Source organism: Equus caballus, chromosome 6 (assembly GCF_041296265.1).
Source record: "Equus caballus isolate H_3958 breed thoroughbred chromosome 6, TB-T2T, whole genome shotgun sequence".
Lineage (NCBI taxonomy): Eukaryota > Metazoa > Chordata > Mammalia > Perissodactyla > Equidae > Equus > Equus caballus.
The window spans coordinates 62508617-62525874 of record NC_091689.1 but is presented as its reverse complement, the minus strand read 5'-3'; the positions used below and the strand labels follow the sequence as shown (position 1 = coordinate 62525874).

General features: G+C 35.3%; 1 protein-coding gene across 44 annotated transcripts in view; it reads left to right on the top strand.

The window, feature by feature from the left end:
* The window catches only part of SOX5 (SRY-box transcription factor 5), a 949864-nt gene that overhangs the window by 843711 nt on the left and 88895 nt on the right, over positions 1-17258 (top strand). For all 44 annotated transcript variants that reach the window (XM_070271071.1, XM_070271064.1, XM_070271055.1 and 41 more), the window contains one exon: positions 3632-3717. In XM_070271071.1, the coding sequence (XP_070127172.1) occupies positions 3632-3717 (86 nt within the window). The remainder of the gene's footprint in view (positions 1-3631; positions 3718-17258) is intronic.

Genomic DNA, 17258 nt, shown 5'->3' with positions numbered 1-17258 from the left:
AAATCTGGCTTTTAAACATCTAAAATTCCCTTCACTTTATAAAATCGGATACAGCATTTTCTAGATTAAATATTAAAAATACTGAGTAATAAGTAAAGCCTTATCAGATATTATCAATTGTCATCTCTCTTGTATCATCAGTTTTTTCCCTATTTATTGTGCCTTTCTCATTAGCGCACAAGCATACTATAATTTTTACAAGTATATACCTTTTTAATAAAGTTTTCTTGGTCACACATCCTCCACTAGCTACTACAAAACACCTTACTGAAATTGGCTGCTCCAGCACTTCTCAAATGCATACAAATCATTGGGAATCTTGTTAAAATTTAAATTCTAATTTAGAAGGTAGATGCTTTCTGCTTTAACAAATTACCCAAAGCTTAGTGGCCTAAAATAACAAACGTTTCTTTGGACATAGCCATGCTAGGTACCTCTGGCTCAGAATCTTTCACTTCTGCAATCAAGGTGTTGGCCTGGACTATGGTTTTCTCTAGGCTTGCCTTGGGGAGGAGTTGGCTTCCAAGCTCCCTCCTTTGGCGCTTGGCAGGCCTCATGTCTGCTTGCCGTTGGCCTGAATGCATCAGTCCTTCCCTATGTGATCCTCTCTGCAGGGCAGCTCACAACATAGCTGCTTGCTCCAAGAGAGACAGAGAGGCTGGGGGTGAGAGAGGGCAAGTAAGACAAAGCCAGAGTCTTTTTGCAACCCAGTCTCACAAGTAACATCTTAGCAATTTTGCCTTATTCTGTTCATTAGAAAGCAGTTACTAGGTTCAGCCTATACTCAAGGGGAGGGAAGTACACAAGGACACAAATACCAGGAAGTGGGAGTCATTGGGGGTTCCATCTTAGAGGCTGCCTGCCGCAGTAGATTTGGGGTGGGTCTGAAATCCTACATTTCTGAGAAACTCCTAGGCAATGCCAGTGCTGTTCATTGAGAACTTCACTCTGAAAAGCAAGGGTCTGTCTACACTTACTGCCTCCAGTGCCTTTCTTTCAATCATCCTCTATCGATCACTCTCACTCCAGTTAGGCTTTCTCACCCTCCACTCCCCTGCACTGCCCTTGTTGAAGTTATCAATGACTCCTAACCACTAAATCAAGCATTTGAAAAAATTCATCACTCTTTCTGAAAATCTTTCTTTACTTGGTGTCTGGAACACCAAATTTACATTTCTCCTCAGTTTTTCTACTAGTTACCTTTCTCCCTGACTGTAAATGTTAGTGTATCCCACACTCCAATCCTTGGACCTCTTTTTTTATCTACAGTTAACTCCTGAATAGTTTATAGCTTTAAATTTCAGATATATGCTGAGCACTTTAAAATTTATGTCTCCTATGTGGATTTGTCCCCTAAAATCCTAATCGGTTTATCAGGTGCCTCAATGAACACCTCTACTTCGATATTTGATCGTAATTTCAAACTTAAAATGTCCAGAACAGAGCTCTTTATTCCTTTTCCCTAACCTCCCGCCACAGCAAGCCCAACCTGGCAATCTTGCTTCTCATCTATGTTTGCAAACCCAACAAATAGTTCCATTCTCTAATCAGCTGTTCAGGTGAAAAACCTGGGAGTCATCCTTGAGTCTTCTCTTGCTCTCATATGTAAACAATCATTAAGTTTTGTCGGTTCTGCTTCTTAAATATCACTTGACTCTCCCCTTCATTCTCCATCCAAACATCACCAGACAAGTCCAGACCATTATTAGATATTATGCAGAGTTCTGCATCTTTTTATTACTGATTACAGCTTCCAGCCTCTAGCCCAAGTGGTTGTACTCAACCTATCTTCTTTTCATGTCCATGGTTTCCTTTATCCTAGAGGATAAAGTTTAGATTCTTTAATATGTTTTATAGAGCCATAACAGTCTGGCCTGATTCTCTCTCCAACCCCATTTATGTCTACTTCCCTGCCTACACTCTATACTTGAGCAACACAAGGACTGGCTCTGATGTAGCACTCCCATTTCACTTTGAGTCTTCATGAAATTGTTTCTTTTCCTGGAACATTCTTCCTTCCCTTCTTTGCCTGGCTAGCTTTCACTTAATTCAAGTTTGAGCTTAAACATGACTTCTTCATAGAGGCTGTCTTTGACCTTTTAGACTAGACTTGGGCACCACAATGTAGTCCATAGCCTTATACACTTCCCTATCTTAACAGTCATTGTGTCTTATACTAATCATTGAATTATCTTTATCTTTTCCCCCCATTAAGCTTTAGTCCTGGGAAGGCCAAATCAGCAGAGGTGCATTCAGGCATTTTGAAGCCTGAAACATATAATTTGCAGGGGTCTTCTTTAAGAATAAAAATAGAAAATTATATCTATATGGCTTTCCTATTTATATATATATATATACATTACAAAAGAGAATATTCATTTATAAAAAGAAATCGCAACAAAGGAAAAAATTAAGGAAGCTGACAAATATAAAAACATCTGACCCTGTGAACACTGCTAGGGGCCCTTCCCAGAACACCAAAGCTTAGGCTGCCTTAGATCCCCACTTAATACACCTCTGCTCATTCGTCTTCTTTAAAGCTCTGTTTCTAGTGTCAACAGCACTGCTTAACATATAGCAGATACTCAATAAATATTTTTGAATGAATATATTAACAGTTATTTTCAGTCAAATTTCCATGCATTTGAGATTCAACAAGTTTTTCACAGATTTCCAAAAGGTTGTTTTATATATTGTAAAATGGTTCTTATAGTTATTATTTTGAATTATTTGCTGTGGTCATATATCAAATGGCTAATATTGTACTTATCTGTTAACATATCATTGGCCTCTATGTAAAACATCTGTTGCAACTCTTTACTAAGCAGAAAAAAATTTTTTATTTGCGTCAAAAATATACATTATAATCTTCTGTATGTGTGTATATGTATATATGTTTTTGTGTGTCTCTATATCTTTATAGATCATATGTATTAAAACTTTAAGATCAATTTCAAATTACTAAACTTTTATCTTTTTAGATATTCCCACGAACAGAAATCCTTTGGGGAGAAACAAGCTATTTTCTGTTTTCTTTATAATTATTTTTATAAACATTTGTCTCTGGAATAATAAAGATACAAATAAATAACTTAAAAATTGAATAAAATGTTTTCTTTACTATGAATTTGTCCACGAGACATTGTTTAAGAGGCTATTTGAATCAAGACAATAGCATAGCAGTTGAAAGATAAGGTACTTGACTTAAATCTTTAGAGTTTAGTTTGTTAAAATAGAATAAAGTTCTTTTTATAATAACGTTTTAAATTTGCTGAGGAGTTGGTGTGCTCATATCAAGATTATCAGGTGTGTGTGTGTGTGTGTGTGTGTGTGTGTGTGTGTTATAACGTGCAGCTCTCTGATCAATGTGCACTTTTTCCTCCTATTTTCCTAAATACATCATGAAAAAAGGATGAGGTTTCCGCCTTAATTGCTTGTGCCTTTTATTCACATTCCTCTCTCAGCCAGAATTGTGAAAAGAGTGTTAGTAAAAGGCTGCACAATAGAGCTTTTCATTAGGCCTCAGCAAGGCACACAAAAGAAGGCTTTTGGAAAGAGTGAATGCATGAGTTTAATTTGCAGGTGGAGAGGAGATAAAAGGTGCTGACGCCTCTATTATTCTCTTACTTAGGTGACCCTTACCCTGTTCAGCTGATCCCAACTACCATGGCAGCTGCTGCCGCAGCAACACCAGGCTTAGGCCCACTCCAACTGCAGGTAAGTCAGGAAACAATGCAGAAGAGACAAAGGTTAAGTAAATATCCAGAGCAGCTATTTAGCGTGTTAAAGCAAAAGAAAACTGACTAGTGATATTTGTCTCACACTTTTTTGTTTTTAAATTTATTTGTACTGATCCTCAATCAAAAGTTGAGATGTTAATTCTTTTAATTTTTAGCTCTGTTTTTGTACTAAAGATAGCTTATTGTAGTGTTTTATTGTGTGGTATGATTTAACAAAATGAGCTGTAGTTTTTCTTTGATTACTATGTGCCATAATTTCGTCACAGAATGGTCCTCATCAAGATCAAAACTACAAAAGATACTCGAATAGATATTTATGGATCAAGGCAACTTAACAAAAATTACATTTAGAATTATTTAAGATGCCCAGTATTATTGAAGCACTCAGCAGATCTCTTTATGGGAGCTGCTCCTGCTAATGCCTGCTCAGTTGGGCAAGCGAGGATAAGTAGACCAGAAGAGCAGGTGCCTAAGTGAGCCCAACTTTATCCAGACATCCCAATTTTGACCTTTTTAGCCCTGCAGAATATACATGATCCCACATATCCAAGAATGTCAGTGATATCTTTACCAGATGTCCAAGTGATTTTAGAAATTTTGTCTCTGGGGTTGAAAAGAATGTCAATAAAATTACATTAAAGGTATCTTCCATTAGCTGTTTAAATCTTTGAATCAGCATCCTACAAAATCTTCCCTAGTTTCTGTTTCAATGAACTTTATAGTTGTGCAATTAATGAGAATAACAGATCATCTAATAATAGGATTAATCTCTCCTTGTGAGAAGTTTTATATCTGCCTTTGCCTGGAAGACACAGTATGCCTATGAAGCCAGCTATAAAGCAGTTGTGCTTAATAAAATTAAATTGTGTTCCCGAAAGTGCATTGTCATGATAGATGATCCTAGTCTATAAGGAAAAATATAGTTTTATATTGTAGCATCAAGAGACAGATACATCTGGTCTGCAAAGGGGATTGTCAGAAGACCTAGTGGGTTTCTGAGAAACCAGTTGAGTCTCACAGGAGGAGCTCAGGAGGAGTTGAGAGGAGTGTTCTACAGAGGTTAATAACAGTCATTCCTATTCTGTCTTTCCTATGAAATGCTACAGTGTGAGCGTCTGTTTCTTTGAGCTGGAAATACCTTGGGAAGTGTTGGAGCCATGGGGACAATAAAAGTAACATAACATTTGTTATCCTTTGAAATGGCATCTGGGAAATAGCTACAATACGGAAAGTGGTTGTAATAGGTAAAACTAAAAAGAGTAGTAGAATTAGAAGAGGAAAGAATATCCAGCCATAGATTTGAATGTGGAAAATAAGAGTTTTAGAGATTTAGGATGTCAGTTTTCAAAGCAAGTTAGACATTCTCATTTCCTTTCACCATTGGTTAGTGGTGAGAGGGAGAGAGGCTGAGTTGGAGCTATTCCCTGTGTTTCATTGCAGGTTCCAGTAGAGAGTATCTTTGTTAGGGAACAATCCAAACTTCTTTTCTACAAACTATAGAGAGAGTATTAGAATATTTGACACAAATTAAGTTTTATTTCTTTTCTTACAATATGAAATCAGAGTCCCTTAAAATTTAAAGATATAAAAACATTTTGTTTATCAGAAAACAAGAAAAAAAGATGCCAAACATATTTGCTCTTGCTTTAACTATAATTTGTTCTATAAGTGGGATAAAGATCCTTTTATGCAAGTGGCATTGGACCCATTAAAATATGACTTTTAGTTAGGATCTCAGTAAATCAACACTGTGGCATAACAAGAAAATTAATAATTCAAAACTGTTTCATGTAAACCATTAGCTACTGTTAAAACACATACAAATAAACACACACGTTATTTATTTATGATTGAAAAATGGTACTCAAATGCAAATACATTCCAGATCTAAGAAGGGACACTATAAATATGTTCCTACTCATGGTCAACCTTGTTTACCTACCATTTGTGTTTTCTTTTGAAATAATCTTTTGCATATTATACTTGGATAATATTATGTTGAGTAAAACCAATAATCAGGATGCTTTTTGAAGAAAGAATAAAGATGAGTACAATTATTTTAAAAGACAAGCAAAATGTCATGTTTTAAATTTAACCATTATTTATTACTTAAACATTATTTCATGGGCCCAGCCCTGGTAGCTTAGTGGTGAAGTTTGGCGTGTTCGCTTTGGCAGCCTAGGTTCAGTTCACGGGTGTGGACCTACACCACTTGTCAGTGGCCATGCTGTGGCAGTGACCCACATAAAAAGAATTAAAGGAAGATTGGCAACAGATGTTATCTCAGGGCGAATCTTCCCCAGCAAAAAGATGAAAATTGGCAACAGATGTTAACTAAGGGTGAATCTTCCTCAGGAAAAAAACAAAAATTATTTCATGTTCTTGGATAAAATAATGAAATACTTACTATGTAATAAAATAATACTTTACATTAAAAAATCCCCTTACTGTGTACTTTTAGGAGCAGTTAAAATAGTCTAAGCATTGTCATATATTTATTTTTACTTTTTATAGAGAAAAAATGGCTTAATCTGCATTTTGTATATAAAGCATACAAATTAACATGTTGTGCCAGGATACCATATTATTTTTTTTATAATGAAATGTCTGTCTTTGTCTCTTTTGCCTTTTAAGCCTTTCCTGAGCTTCAGATCCACATAGCCAAGTATTTGTCAGTAATGAAGAGGAAATATGTATAGATGTTTATAGAAACTTTAAACTGAGTACAAAATGGAATTTCTCAGTTCTCTTCCTTACCCCCAGATCTGTTCATTCCCTGGTCTTAGCAAACAGCTCCATTCTATCTATTGCTCAACCTAGAAACATGAGAGCTGTCTGTGACTTCTCTTCCTCCCTCTTCCTCTATACCTATTCATTCATTATCTATTCATTCCACCCGTTAAATACATCAAGAATCCATCCATTTCGTTCCATCATAACTGTCACCCTGCTGGGTCAGGTACTCTCATTACTTGCCTAATTTACTGAATAGCAGCTGAACTGGTCTTTGTGTCTTCATCTTGCCCCTTTTAACTCACTCTCTACTATACGTTAGTCAGAATGATCTTTCTGATTTTAAAAAATTAGGTCATGTCCGTCCCCTGCTTAATGATCTTAAATGACTCCCTGGTGTTTTCAAGTTCTCTGTCCTCTCTGGACCTTTACATGTGGTGTTTCCTCTTCCTGGAACCCCATCACCCACCATCTTTACCAAGCCTACTCTTCCTTATCCCTGACGTTGCAAGTTGAAACGTCTTTTTCAGGGAACACTTCATTGTCCCCACATCTAGATTAATGTAGCTCTTGTGTGTTCCAAGAGCACACTGTATTTCCCCTCTCCAAGAACTTGTAGAATATGTTTTAAATCCTACTTTCTGGCTTCTACCAGATGGCAAAATCTATGAAATCAATGACTCACCATCATTTGCACTTAACTAAGTGCTTGAAATATTTTATGGACTCAATAAATATCTATTAAATGAAAGGGTGAAGAATGAATCTTGATCTTACACTTATAATAGATTATGTATCTATTTTGTTCAAATAGCTATTCTGCTTTATAATATTAGAATTCAGCAGAATATTAATGATTCATTTCATATAAAAATTAATTTTCATGCTTCAAAAAAGTATCAGAAATACAAATATCAAAGGCATCATTGGCTCATGGAAGAAAAAATTAGTAGTTTGAATTCAATTCAAGAAGATTTACACTGAAATTCTATAACAAAAAAACCTATTTTTATTTAATGAAATAAAAGCAACTTGTGAAAACACCACGTGCCTAGTACGGTGTTTGGCAGAACAGTATTTAAAAAGTTGTTTTGTGACAGTTTTGCTCCACACCACCTTGCTCAGTCTACTCCAACTGTGCTACACTCTCTGTGCCTTGACTGGCCAAGACACGCTCCCACCATAGAGTTCTGCGTTAGCTGTCCCTCTCCCTGAGAGACTCCTTCCTCCCTCTGCTTGGAAGCCTAATTCTGTCACCTCATTCAAGAATTTGCCCTGATGTCGTCTCTCGGAGGCCTACCCTAACCAACCTGTTGAAATCATAAAATAACCCTCCCAGAGACACTACACTTCCTATTTCTCTTATTCTGCTGTTTATTTTCTATAACACTAGTCATCTTCAAACATGCTATTATGTTTGAACTTATTATTATGTTCTTTATTTATTGTCTGTCTGTTCCAAATATTCTCGGGGACTGTCATTTTTGTTGTTGTTGTTCAATATTGTATCTCGTGCTCAGAAGAATGCTTAGCAAATAGCTAGTGCTCAATACATATGAATAAAGTGAAAGAAACTATAATGGTCATTATCACTTTTAATAAAGCAACAAAGCAGTATATGATTACTTTCTGGAACAAGTGTTGTTAAAGACAAGGAAACTTTATATTTTTTCAGCTCCTATTGGAAGACTTTTGGTGTATGAGAACTCCCTGGCTCTATTTCTCCTGCTCTTCCTTCCCTTTATCTTATCATAACCATGGGCTGCTGCATAAAGAATGTGTTTTAGCATTTATTACAGTTTATATAATTCCTCTAAAGTCATTATAATTTACCAAAAAAAGGCCAAACATTGCAACATTCGCTTATTCCTATGTTGTTAATGTGTGTACAGACATGCATAAGAAGAAGAACTGCTGAAGATACTTTTGACTCAGTATGACTCACCTTGCTGATGCAACACTAAAGTAAATTATTTCTGAATAATGGAAGGATGGATTATCGAAATAGTAACTAGCCAATTAGCAATCTCGTATCCCGCGTTTACTCTCTTCTCTTTATTCCTCCCCTTTCTTTTTTTACCTTTCCTCCTCTTCTTCAAACTAGTATTTTCTTCTAAGAGCCAATGATGCTTTTGATATTTGTTTTCCTGGTATTGTCTCTTTTGAAAGGAAGGGGATTAATTTATATGGAAAACTAATCTAGCTTCATTTAAATATTAAAAAATGAGTATAATTATTTAAGCAAAATAAAGTACACTTTGAATCTTTTGGACATTTGTGACTACATAAAATCAACTAAGCGAATCGTCTATTTCTAATTAATAAAACCAAATGATGGCAACAGTCCATCTAACATTTATTTCTCATATTCGTTGTCGTTAATTTGCATTTTACTTAATGGGCATCATGATTTTTTAATAGTAATAGTTGCAGTGTGGTATACTATTTCTATTTTTTAACAAGGCTAATAAGATTTGAAATTAGAGGAAATATTTATCCACTTATTTCTCACTTTATAAATACTACATTTGTGTTGTCCAAAAGATGGTTGCCACCTGTTCTACCTATAGGAAGCCAAAAGTGTCGACTCCAACCAATGATTAATAGTGATAAGCAAAGGAAAAAGGACTGAAATTCTTCTTGGATGGTCATATTTAACTCAAGTAAGCAAAGTAGCATTCAGTTTATTGAATTAAGCTTTTTAATGATTTTAGTAGGATTATTTTAAAAATCCATAATGCTTTTGGAATAAAAACTCAAAATTACAAGTTGTCATAAATGAAATCACAGGGGACTCCAGTTCCAGCCTCCAGTAGCATCAGTAACATGCATTCTCTGGGACAGAGAAAATGATAGATAACATGTGATCATGTGTTACAGAATGAATCCTACAAAATATCAACTGAAATCAATCTTTTTTCATAGCTAGCAAAGGTACATGGAAGTCATAGTGGAAATGGCTTAAGCTTCTATCTGATAGAGAGTAACATCAAAGTAGATGTGGATGAAAAACCAAGTTCATCTTTTTATCAATCTCCCTCCCATCTCTGAAGGAGGTCAATAATTATGACAGAACACAGATAAATGCTTCATATTTCCCAGAGCACTGTAAGTGACAGCATGGCTTTACGTGTCTGACCAAGAGAAACCTCCAGAAAATCAATAAGGAAGAAATAACCATATGGAGAGGTCTAGATATAAAGATTTTTACCTTGTTATTGAGGGAATACTTTACAAGTATTCATCTTTACCTACCTAGATTCTCTACTATTCAGCCTAACTTTTAGGTCATAGTCTTTTCCATACAGGGTGAAAAATGATCATTGCTCCTCATTTCAGTTGCAACCCTGGTGTGCTGTTTGCTGGAGGACTTCTGTCTGCATGAGTGAGTTTTCTTGCAGGTTAAAAGAATGAATTCCCTCCTTTCCTCTCCCTTCGACCCTGAGCCTGCAGGGCAGACAGACAGAAGCACACATATGATTAATACAGCACAGCTGCAAGTGTGAGTCATTTGCATATGTATTAATAGAGGCAAAAAAAACGCAACAACAATTAAATTATATACAAGTCATTCTGCATACTAAAGAACATATGCAAATAGGCCTGAAAAAGTGCAGCCAACATTTTCTCTGACTTTTCCAAACCCATATGGGCTAGAGTTGGAACCCAGCAGTGTTCAAGAATCTCCTTTAAGGAAGAACCTGGTAGGAACTGCTTCCATGGTTATTACCACCCCTAGGGTTCCCGGGAGCTGTTTGACATTTGGACAATGTAGACAGTACAAGCCGTGTCTTTTTCATGCTATTTCTGTATTTCCTTGTTTCCAGCAGCTTCATGGTGTCTCATTACATGCTAACAGAAACATCAGTACACGTGTGCTTTTCTACAGTACCCATTTTTATTTTAATGACCGATCACATAAATGGTAAACTTTAAAATTATATTTGAAGGTCTATCGTTGCCTACACTAAAGTAATATAATAGTTTGTCGCTGCCAGGTTTTCTGGTCACAAGTCCATGCCCATTCCTCAATGGCATTCTTGTGTTCTTTTAATCAAAACATGGTTAGGTTACTTTAAAATGTTTCTGGGCTAATTACCATACGTAAAGGGATTGCTAGGCTCAAGGCCAACAGTAGATGCAATGCTAGGAACAATACCAATTTATTGAAATTTTAAAAGTATACGGTTTTTCATTTTATCAAGAAAAGCAGAACTATGCAATTTTCTAGTCTTGGCTGTATATAAGAAGAGAGAGCAACTAATATTCTTCAGATTCACAGATTGTATTTATAATAGAAATTTGTTCTTCAACATAATTGTCAATTTAGTTTATGTGACTCCTATACTTTAATTTATTCAAGGAATGTTTTATGAAGACAAATTCAACCTTAGGAGTAAAATTTTACATAAGTAAAAGTTATCACCTTGACCAATAAGAATCTTGAGCCTAAAGAACCCAAATGAAGACAGACGTCCCTTAAGAGGAACAAATGCTGGGGGTTTTGGTACCAGAAAACTTTTGAATATTACCAGTTATATATATGGCTAAGTCTCAAAGCATCCTACTGGAACATGTAAATTGCATTACATACAACTGGTAAACATAGGGCAGAAGTCTTCATAGTTAATTAATTATATACAGAAAAATTTAGTCTCTCAGCAGGGGATAATTAGAGGGAAGATAACATAAAGACTAAAGCAAAAATTTTTATTATATTAAGGCATTATCTTTAGATTAATATTTTAAGAGCCACTGTTGCTTAATGAGAGACATTATGAAATAATAGTTAAAAGTGTAGTACCTGCAGCCATCTTTGCCTTAAATCGTGATTATGCTAGTTATAGCTCTGTGACTTGGGCAAGTTACCTAACCTCTCTATGCCTTAATTTTCTTGTCTGCAAAAAGTGGTTATAGCACAGTGAAACTGATATCTTAGTGTGAGGATTAAATGAGATAATATACATAAAGTGCTTAGAGCAATAAAAGTATTAATTGTCATTTATCAAATACTATGTGCTAGGGAATATAAACGCTTGGTATTATTTGTTGATTGATAAGTGTTACTAACTGGTATTAAAACTATTTTTTTATTGCTCAAAGGCGGTCTCACAAATTAGGGCTTGGCAGACTTTTCTGATGTGGACTGACTTTTTGCAGGGCTGCAACTAAAGCAAGTTAGTCAAATTGAGGCATACAGTCTTATTTATGAGAAAATAATTTTATTCCCTTGTGTGTGGAATTAGACCCATCGCAAGATTCTATGGGAAGCAATGAGTTTACTTACCCAGAAAGAAAAATCTGAGTAGTTGGAGTATAGTGTTCTATATTTTCCTATTGCTCACTCTTTATTTCAATATTTATATCTATAAAATGAAAATAATGCCTGCTGTCGAGTCCTGTTTTCCCATGGGTATAATGCAAATGAGTAGTCTCTATGAGCTGCCTGCAACCATTCTAAATAAATACCTTATAAAATTTAAGATAACTTATTTACATAGAAGCTTTTAATGTAATATGCATTTTTTAATAAATAATGTAAAAAACTTTTCTAGTATAACCCTTCAAAACTTACTCTATTTCTAGATATATTAGTAGAATATACACTGAGACACATATCTCTTATTCTACTACTTTATTGTCTGTAGCTAAACCATTTATCGTATAAATCTGAGAAAATTTATGAACTTTTCAGTACTTCCTTTAAGGAAATATTCCTGTGGTTTCAGACTTGAATGTGGAAGCAAATTATTTTTATAAACCCCATAGTGTACTGGAAATTTTATTTACTCAGCAAATATTTGTTCTTTGTAAGCTGTTAAGCTAAGCATCATAAGGAATGCAAAGAGAAATCAGTGAAGAATCCTTCGTGGATCCTAGAGGAGCTTGAAATTTAAGAGAATGAATGGAGTGTACAAGTGGAATAGAATTTGAAGAAAGTCATACAACCTCTTGTCCTAATCAGTATAATTTGAAATGGAAAGGACCTCAGAGACTGTTGGAAACAGTTGTTTCCAACTATTCATAGGAGTCTGAGAGGCTCCAAGCACCCCCAAACAGATGATGATGGTTAGAATGAAAGATTCTGCTGCTAAAACAAAATTTAAAAACCATTCTTCTATTCCAGCTCCTTAATTTTATTGATGAGGCCATCTAGACTCTAAGTAGTGACCTGGCTAAATCAGATATTAACAGACGTGTGCCTGGAATCCTAGCAATTGAAAGCTAAATCTAACTTCTTCTCATTTTACTAGGGTGTCCTGAAAAATAAATGCATATATTCATATATATTATTTTTAAGTTGTTTTGTATAAAACGAGGGGAGAAAAATTGCTGTTTTTGCATTTAGACTATTAAATTAAGGATAAATAAAACAATGGGTAGGATTTGCATATTAGTAACAATGGCAACCTTCTGAATTGCTTTCATTTTGCTGAGTTCAGTGATTGTGCTCTGTGAATTAATTCATTTGTGAAAAGCTATTGAAAGATCAAGGAATTCAGAAAACAAAACAACAGAGAAGCGTGCTGTTTCATATCTATTTGTTCATAGAAGGTTCAAAGTGAGATTGTTTACATCACAAGTCTTGTTGATATTTTATTTGCTTCTCAGAAGAAAGATAGTATTCAAAGATGATTGTATAATCATGCAGATAAGATTTTGCAGTCATGAATGAAGTGTTCTGAGAGAAAGGCCAAGGAGAAAAATCGAATTACAATTTTGAGCTGTGTTTGGTTGGCAAGTATCTTCCTGAGACTTGAGAATAGAGCCCTATTCCATTCCTTCAGATAAAAAGCTTATGCCAGCCCAGCGTATTTCAAATCTGCTGTTTCTGGTGGAAGTTTCTCAGTAATTGTCCTGCCACACTGAGGGCATGAAAAGAAAGCGGGGAGGGGAAGAAACTTTCATTATTCCATCTTTCTTAATCCTGACCTTTCCTTTAATGCCATACTCCTTTCTCTTACCCAGTCTCTTCTTAGATAAAGGAAGTAGACAGGAAGAAATGGAGGAACAGACTCAAAGTATGCTGCCAAAGGATTTGCTGCAATGAGCCTTGGGCCAGCATAATTAATGCCTCCAATGTGAAAACTGCAACAGTGTTCTCTCTTGCTTTCCCCATTACTAGAACTTCTTCAACATAGAATGAAAAAAGTAATAGTGATGGTGAAAACTACAATTACTTCCTTTCTGGGATGAGGGAGATCTATAGAAAATATTGTCCTTCCATCTATAGTAGTTGCTTTAAGGTAGCAAATTTCCGTCTGAAGTTTGACTATGCTGTGCTGTACAACTCCTACTGCTTCAAATATGTGCCCTAAATATTTTTCATATGATTAGTTTCCCCTTGAATTTTGTTCTTTGGTTTTAAAGGAATTTTAAATTATTAGAAATAGTACAGTAAAATATTTGGTTAATGTACAGAAGATAAGCCAAGACATTTAACTGTTAAATAAGTAAATAAAAGCAAAGGCCCTTAAGCGTTCTTCATTTTTATCTTTCTTTAATGCATGTTCCTCAAATTTTATTTAGACATTTTAAAATATTGAAACAAATTTTAGGATTAAATAATATTAAAATGGCATATATGGTATAATGGGTTATGAGCTTGAGCTCTATAATAAGAGACCTTTTTTGTGTGCGTCTTTGGTCAAGTTACTGAGTACCTCTTAGTGTCAGCTTCTTCACCTGTGAAATGTGATAATCTTGTTCCTATCTGATAAAGGTGTTGTGAGGATTAGATGAGATAGTACATAAAAGTGCTTAGCATAGTATAAGCATTCAGCCATCACTAGCTGCTATCATCCTCATCATCTCCTGGCTTCAAGGATTTTCCACTGTCAGAAAGGAGCCTAACAAATTCTTTCCCATTTCAAATTAGCAAGTGATTTTCTAGGATATAGTAATTATGTTTTATAGTAAAGTAGCAGAGAAATCCATCTTAATTCAAGTTTGGGTTGAACACCTTCTTCGGGAGCCGCACTTCCATATTTAATGCGAGCAGAAATTCTTTCTGAAAATAAAATATCCTTTCAATGTAAAAACCTTTCTTCTACATGTAAGCCACAAAAATCCTGTCCTAATTCTTCCTAAAAATAAGAAAAATCATCTCTTTGTTTCTTTCCATTCCATAAGAGTTTCTAGAGTATTTTTGCTTTTATGACATTGATAATTATTTGTGAAAAGAACAAACTTTTCCCTTTGAAAGGAAAACTATTATGTTATTGGAAAGTTGTACTGTTGTTATAATGGGGAGAGTTTTACAGCAAGAATGGATAGTTAGGGCGTAATAAAGGCAGCCAAAGTAGTTGGTCTAACTATCATGATCCGTCTAACTTCCCAAATTGCTCAACAAGTACAGCTCAACAAATAAGGATTCTAGTCTCAACCTGCCTCTAGAGTAATGTGGGAGTCTGGTCTCAAGTCATTTAACCTTCCTAGGGCTCAAGTTTTTTAATTTGTAAAATGCATGTAAGTATAGCTGTCCTACCTGTATGTCATGGAGGAAGGGATAAAATGAAATAAAAGAAGCGTTAATGAAAGTAGCCAGGAGCCCCAGAAATCCCCAGAAAGATCCTTTGCACCTTACAAGTGGCCTTCCCTGATTCATGGATACGTTTATCCATGTGCAGTCAAGGAAAACATGGGAGAAGGGTGATGAGACAATTATTGATCTGAGGCATTCAGATGAAATGCTTTAGAATCCTGAAGCTAGTTAAGCTAACTCTGAAGATCCAATTAGACTAGAAAGTTTTAATTATTCCTATTACATCTCCATAAAATGAGAAGGAAGATGAGCAGGTCAGACCAATGCTAGGTTACCCATTACACAACTTAAGAACGTGCTTACACACAAGAAGCACTATCTAGATATAAATAATTTGACTTAAAATAGCTTCATAGCAATAATCAGAGTGTTATTTCGTTTTGAGTTACACAGCCAACTGATTGGGCACTATCAACTTTTTGGTCCTTAGGACTGCTAAAGATTTTAAAATAGGAATCTACTTCTAAAAATCTATCTTTCTCTTCCTATTTCTTGAAAATCTTTCTCCTTTTTACTTTTATGTTTTCCTTTTTTCTCTTTCTTCATTTAACTTCCCCCCCCTGCGTTTTTTAGCTACCCTCCTCTGTCGATCCTTCTCTACCTCTTTTTTCCCTTCTCTTTTCTTCAGTTCTTTCCTCCTCTCTCTTGTTCATCAAGTTCTGGGCCTCTAGCTACTTTTTTATTCTTCCACAATTGTGAAAAAAAAATAGAGGAACTATCTCCTTTAGAAATATTTGCTAGCTGGCTAAACAATTGTAAAAGTAATCCAGATATAGGCAGATGAGTCAAAAATTGGAATTGAAAATACCAAATGGCACGAATAGAGGCTATCAGAGGAAATATGTCTGGGCCTTTTTGTTTTTGGTCCAAATAGAATTGATAACATTCTAAATGATCTCAGAAGATACTAGCCTAGAGATGTTTTCATCCATAATTTGTCTTCTCTATTAATAAAGCCAAATAACACCATGAAAACATCAACAGTAGAGGCTTCCAGTAAGACCATAACACTAATGACAGTCCTATTTTCACCCACTCTCCCATTAGAATTGGATATTTTCAAACTCTGCTTCAGAGATTGGGAAAGAAGGGAAATGCAGGGGTGGAAGCACAGCTCATTATCTTTATACTAAGAAAGTACTGCACAATTGGTTTCTTAGCATCAGCTGGAATGGAAAGAATTGCTTTTCACCTTGTTTATTTGATAGTCTACTATCAGTACTTTATATTCCTATTATCTCACATGGTGGGTGGTGACCCCTGGCTACCTGCCCTCCTACGCACTCAAACCATTTGTTATTCATTCTTTATACCCATATGGACACATTAGAGACAGAGAGAGATCAAGTCTAAATTTTGTAGGGTTCTAAAAAGTCTTTACAGTCTACAGTGTTAGCAACCCACTTTTCCTGGTTCTTTCTTGGGAAGAAGGCCAAAACATTTAAGAATTATAAGTCAAAGTTGTTGAGTAAGATCCTTTTTATTTTTGCATTCTATCTTTCATTTTTTAATTTCTGGTATTAACATACAGTACAATTGGCTGTATTTTGAGTATATAGTTCTATGAGTTTTCACCATACCACAATCAGGATACAAGACAGTTGCATCACATTCCAAAATTCCCTTGCTCTCTTTGACCACATCAGAAAGGGATTCTCATCTACTACCCAGGAAGTCTAAGCCTGGCTGACAGGACAGCCGAAGCTAAGAGAAGGAGCTATCTTAAGTTCAATAGTGTTCTTTCAGTCCCTCCATTTTACTATGGCTTTCAGCTCTATCTACTGTCCTTAAATCTAACATTTTTTTGCCCATACACTACAGAGTAAATATTTGGTTTTCTCTTTATATTAATTTCTCATCATATTTTTTTGGAATAGAGATATATGTACTTAATTTCTGCTTTCAATTTTATTTTTTCAATTTCTATTGTGACCCAAAACTGTACTAATTTTTATTAATCTTCCATAGGTTTGTTTTTGTGTGTGTGAGGAAGCTTGGCCCTGAGCTAACATCTGTTGCCAATCTTCCCTTTTTTTGTTTTTTTGCTTGAGGAAGATTGGCACTGAGCTAACATCTGTGCCAATCCTCCTCTACTTTGTATGTGGGATGCCACCACACCCAGGATCTGAACCTGTGAACCCCAGGCCATGGGAGAGGAGTGTGGGAGCTTAACCACTATGCCACCAGGCCAGTCTTCCTTTCATAGGTTTATTTTTTTATCATAGTAAAATATACATAAC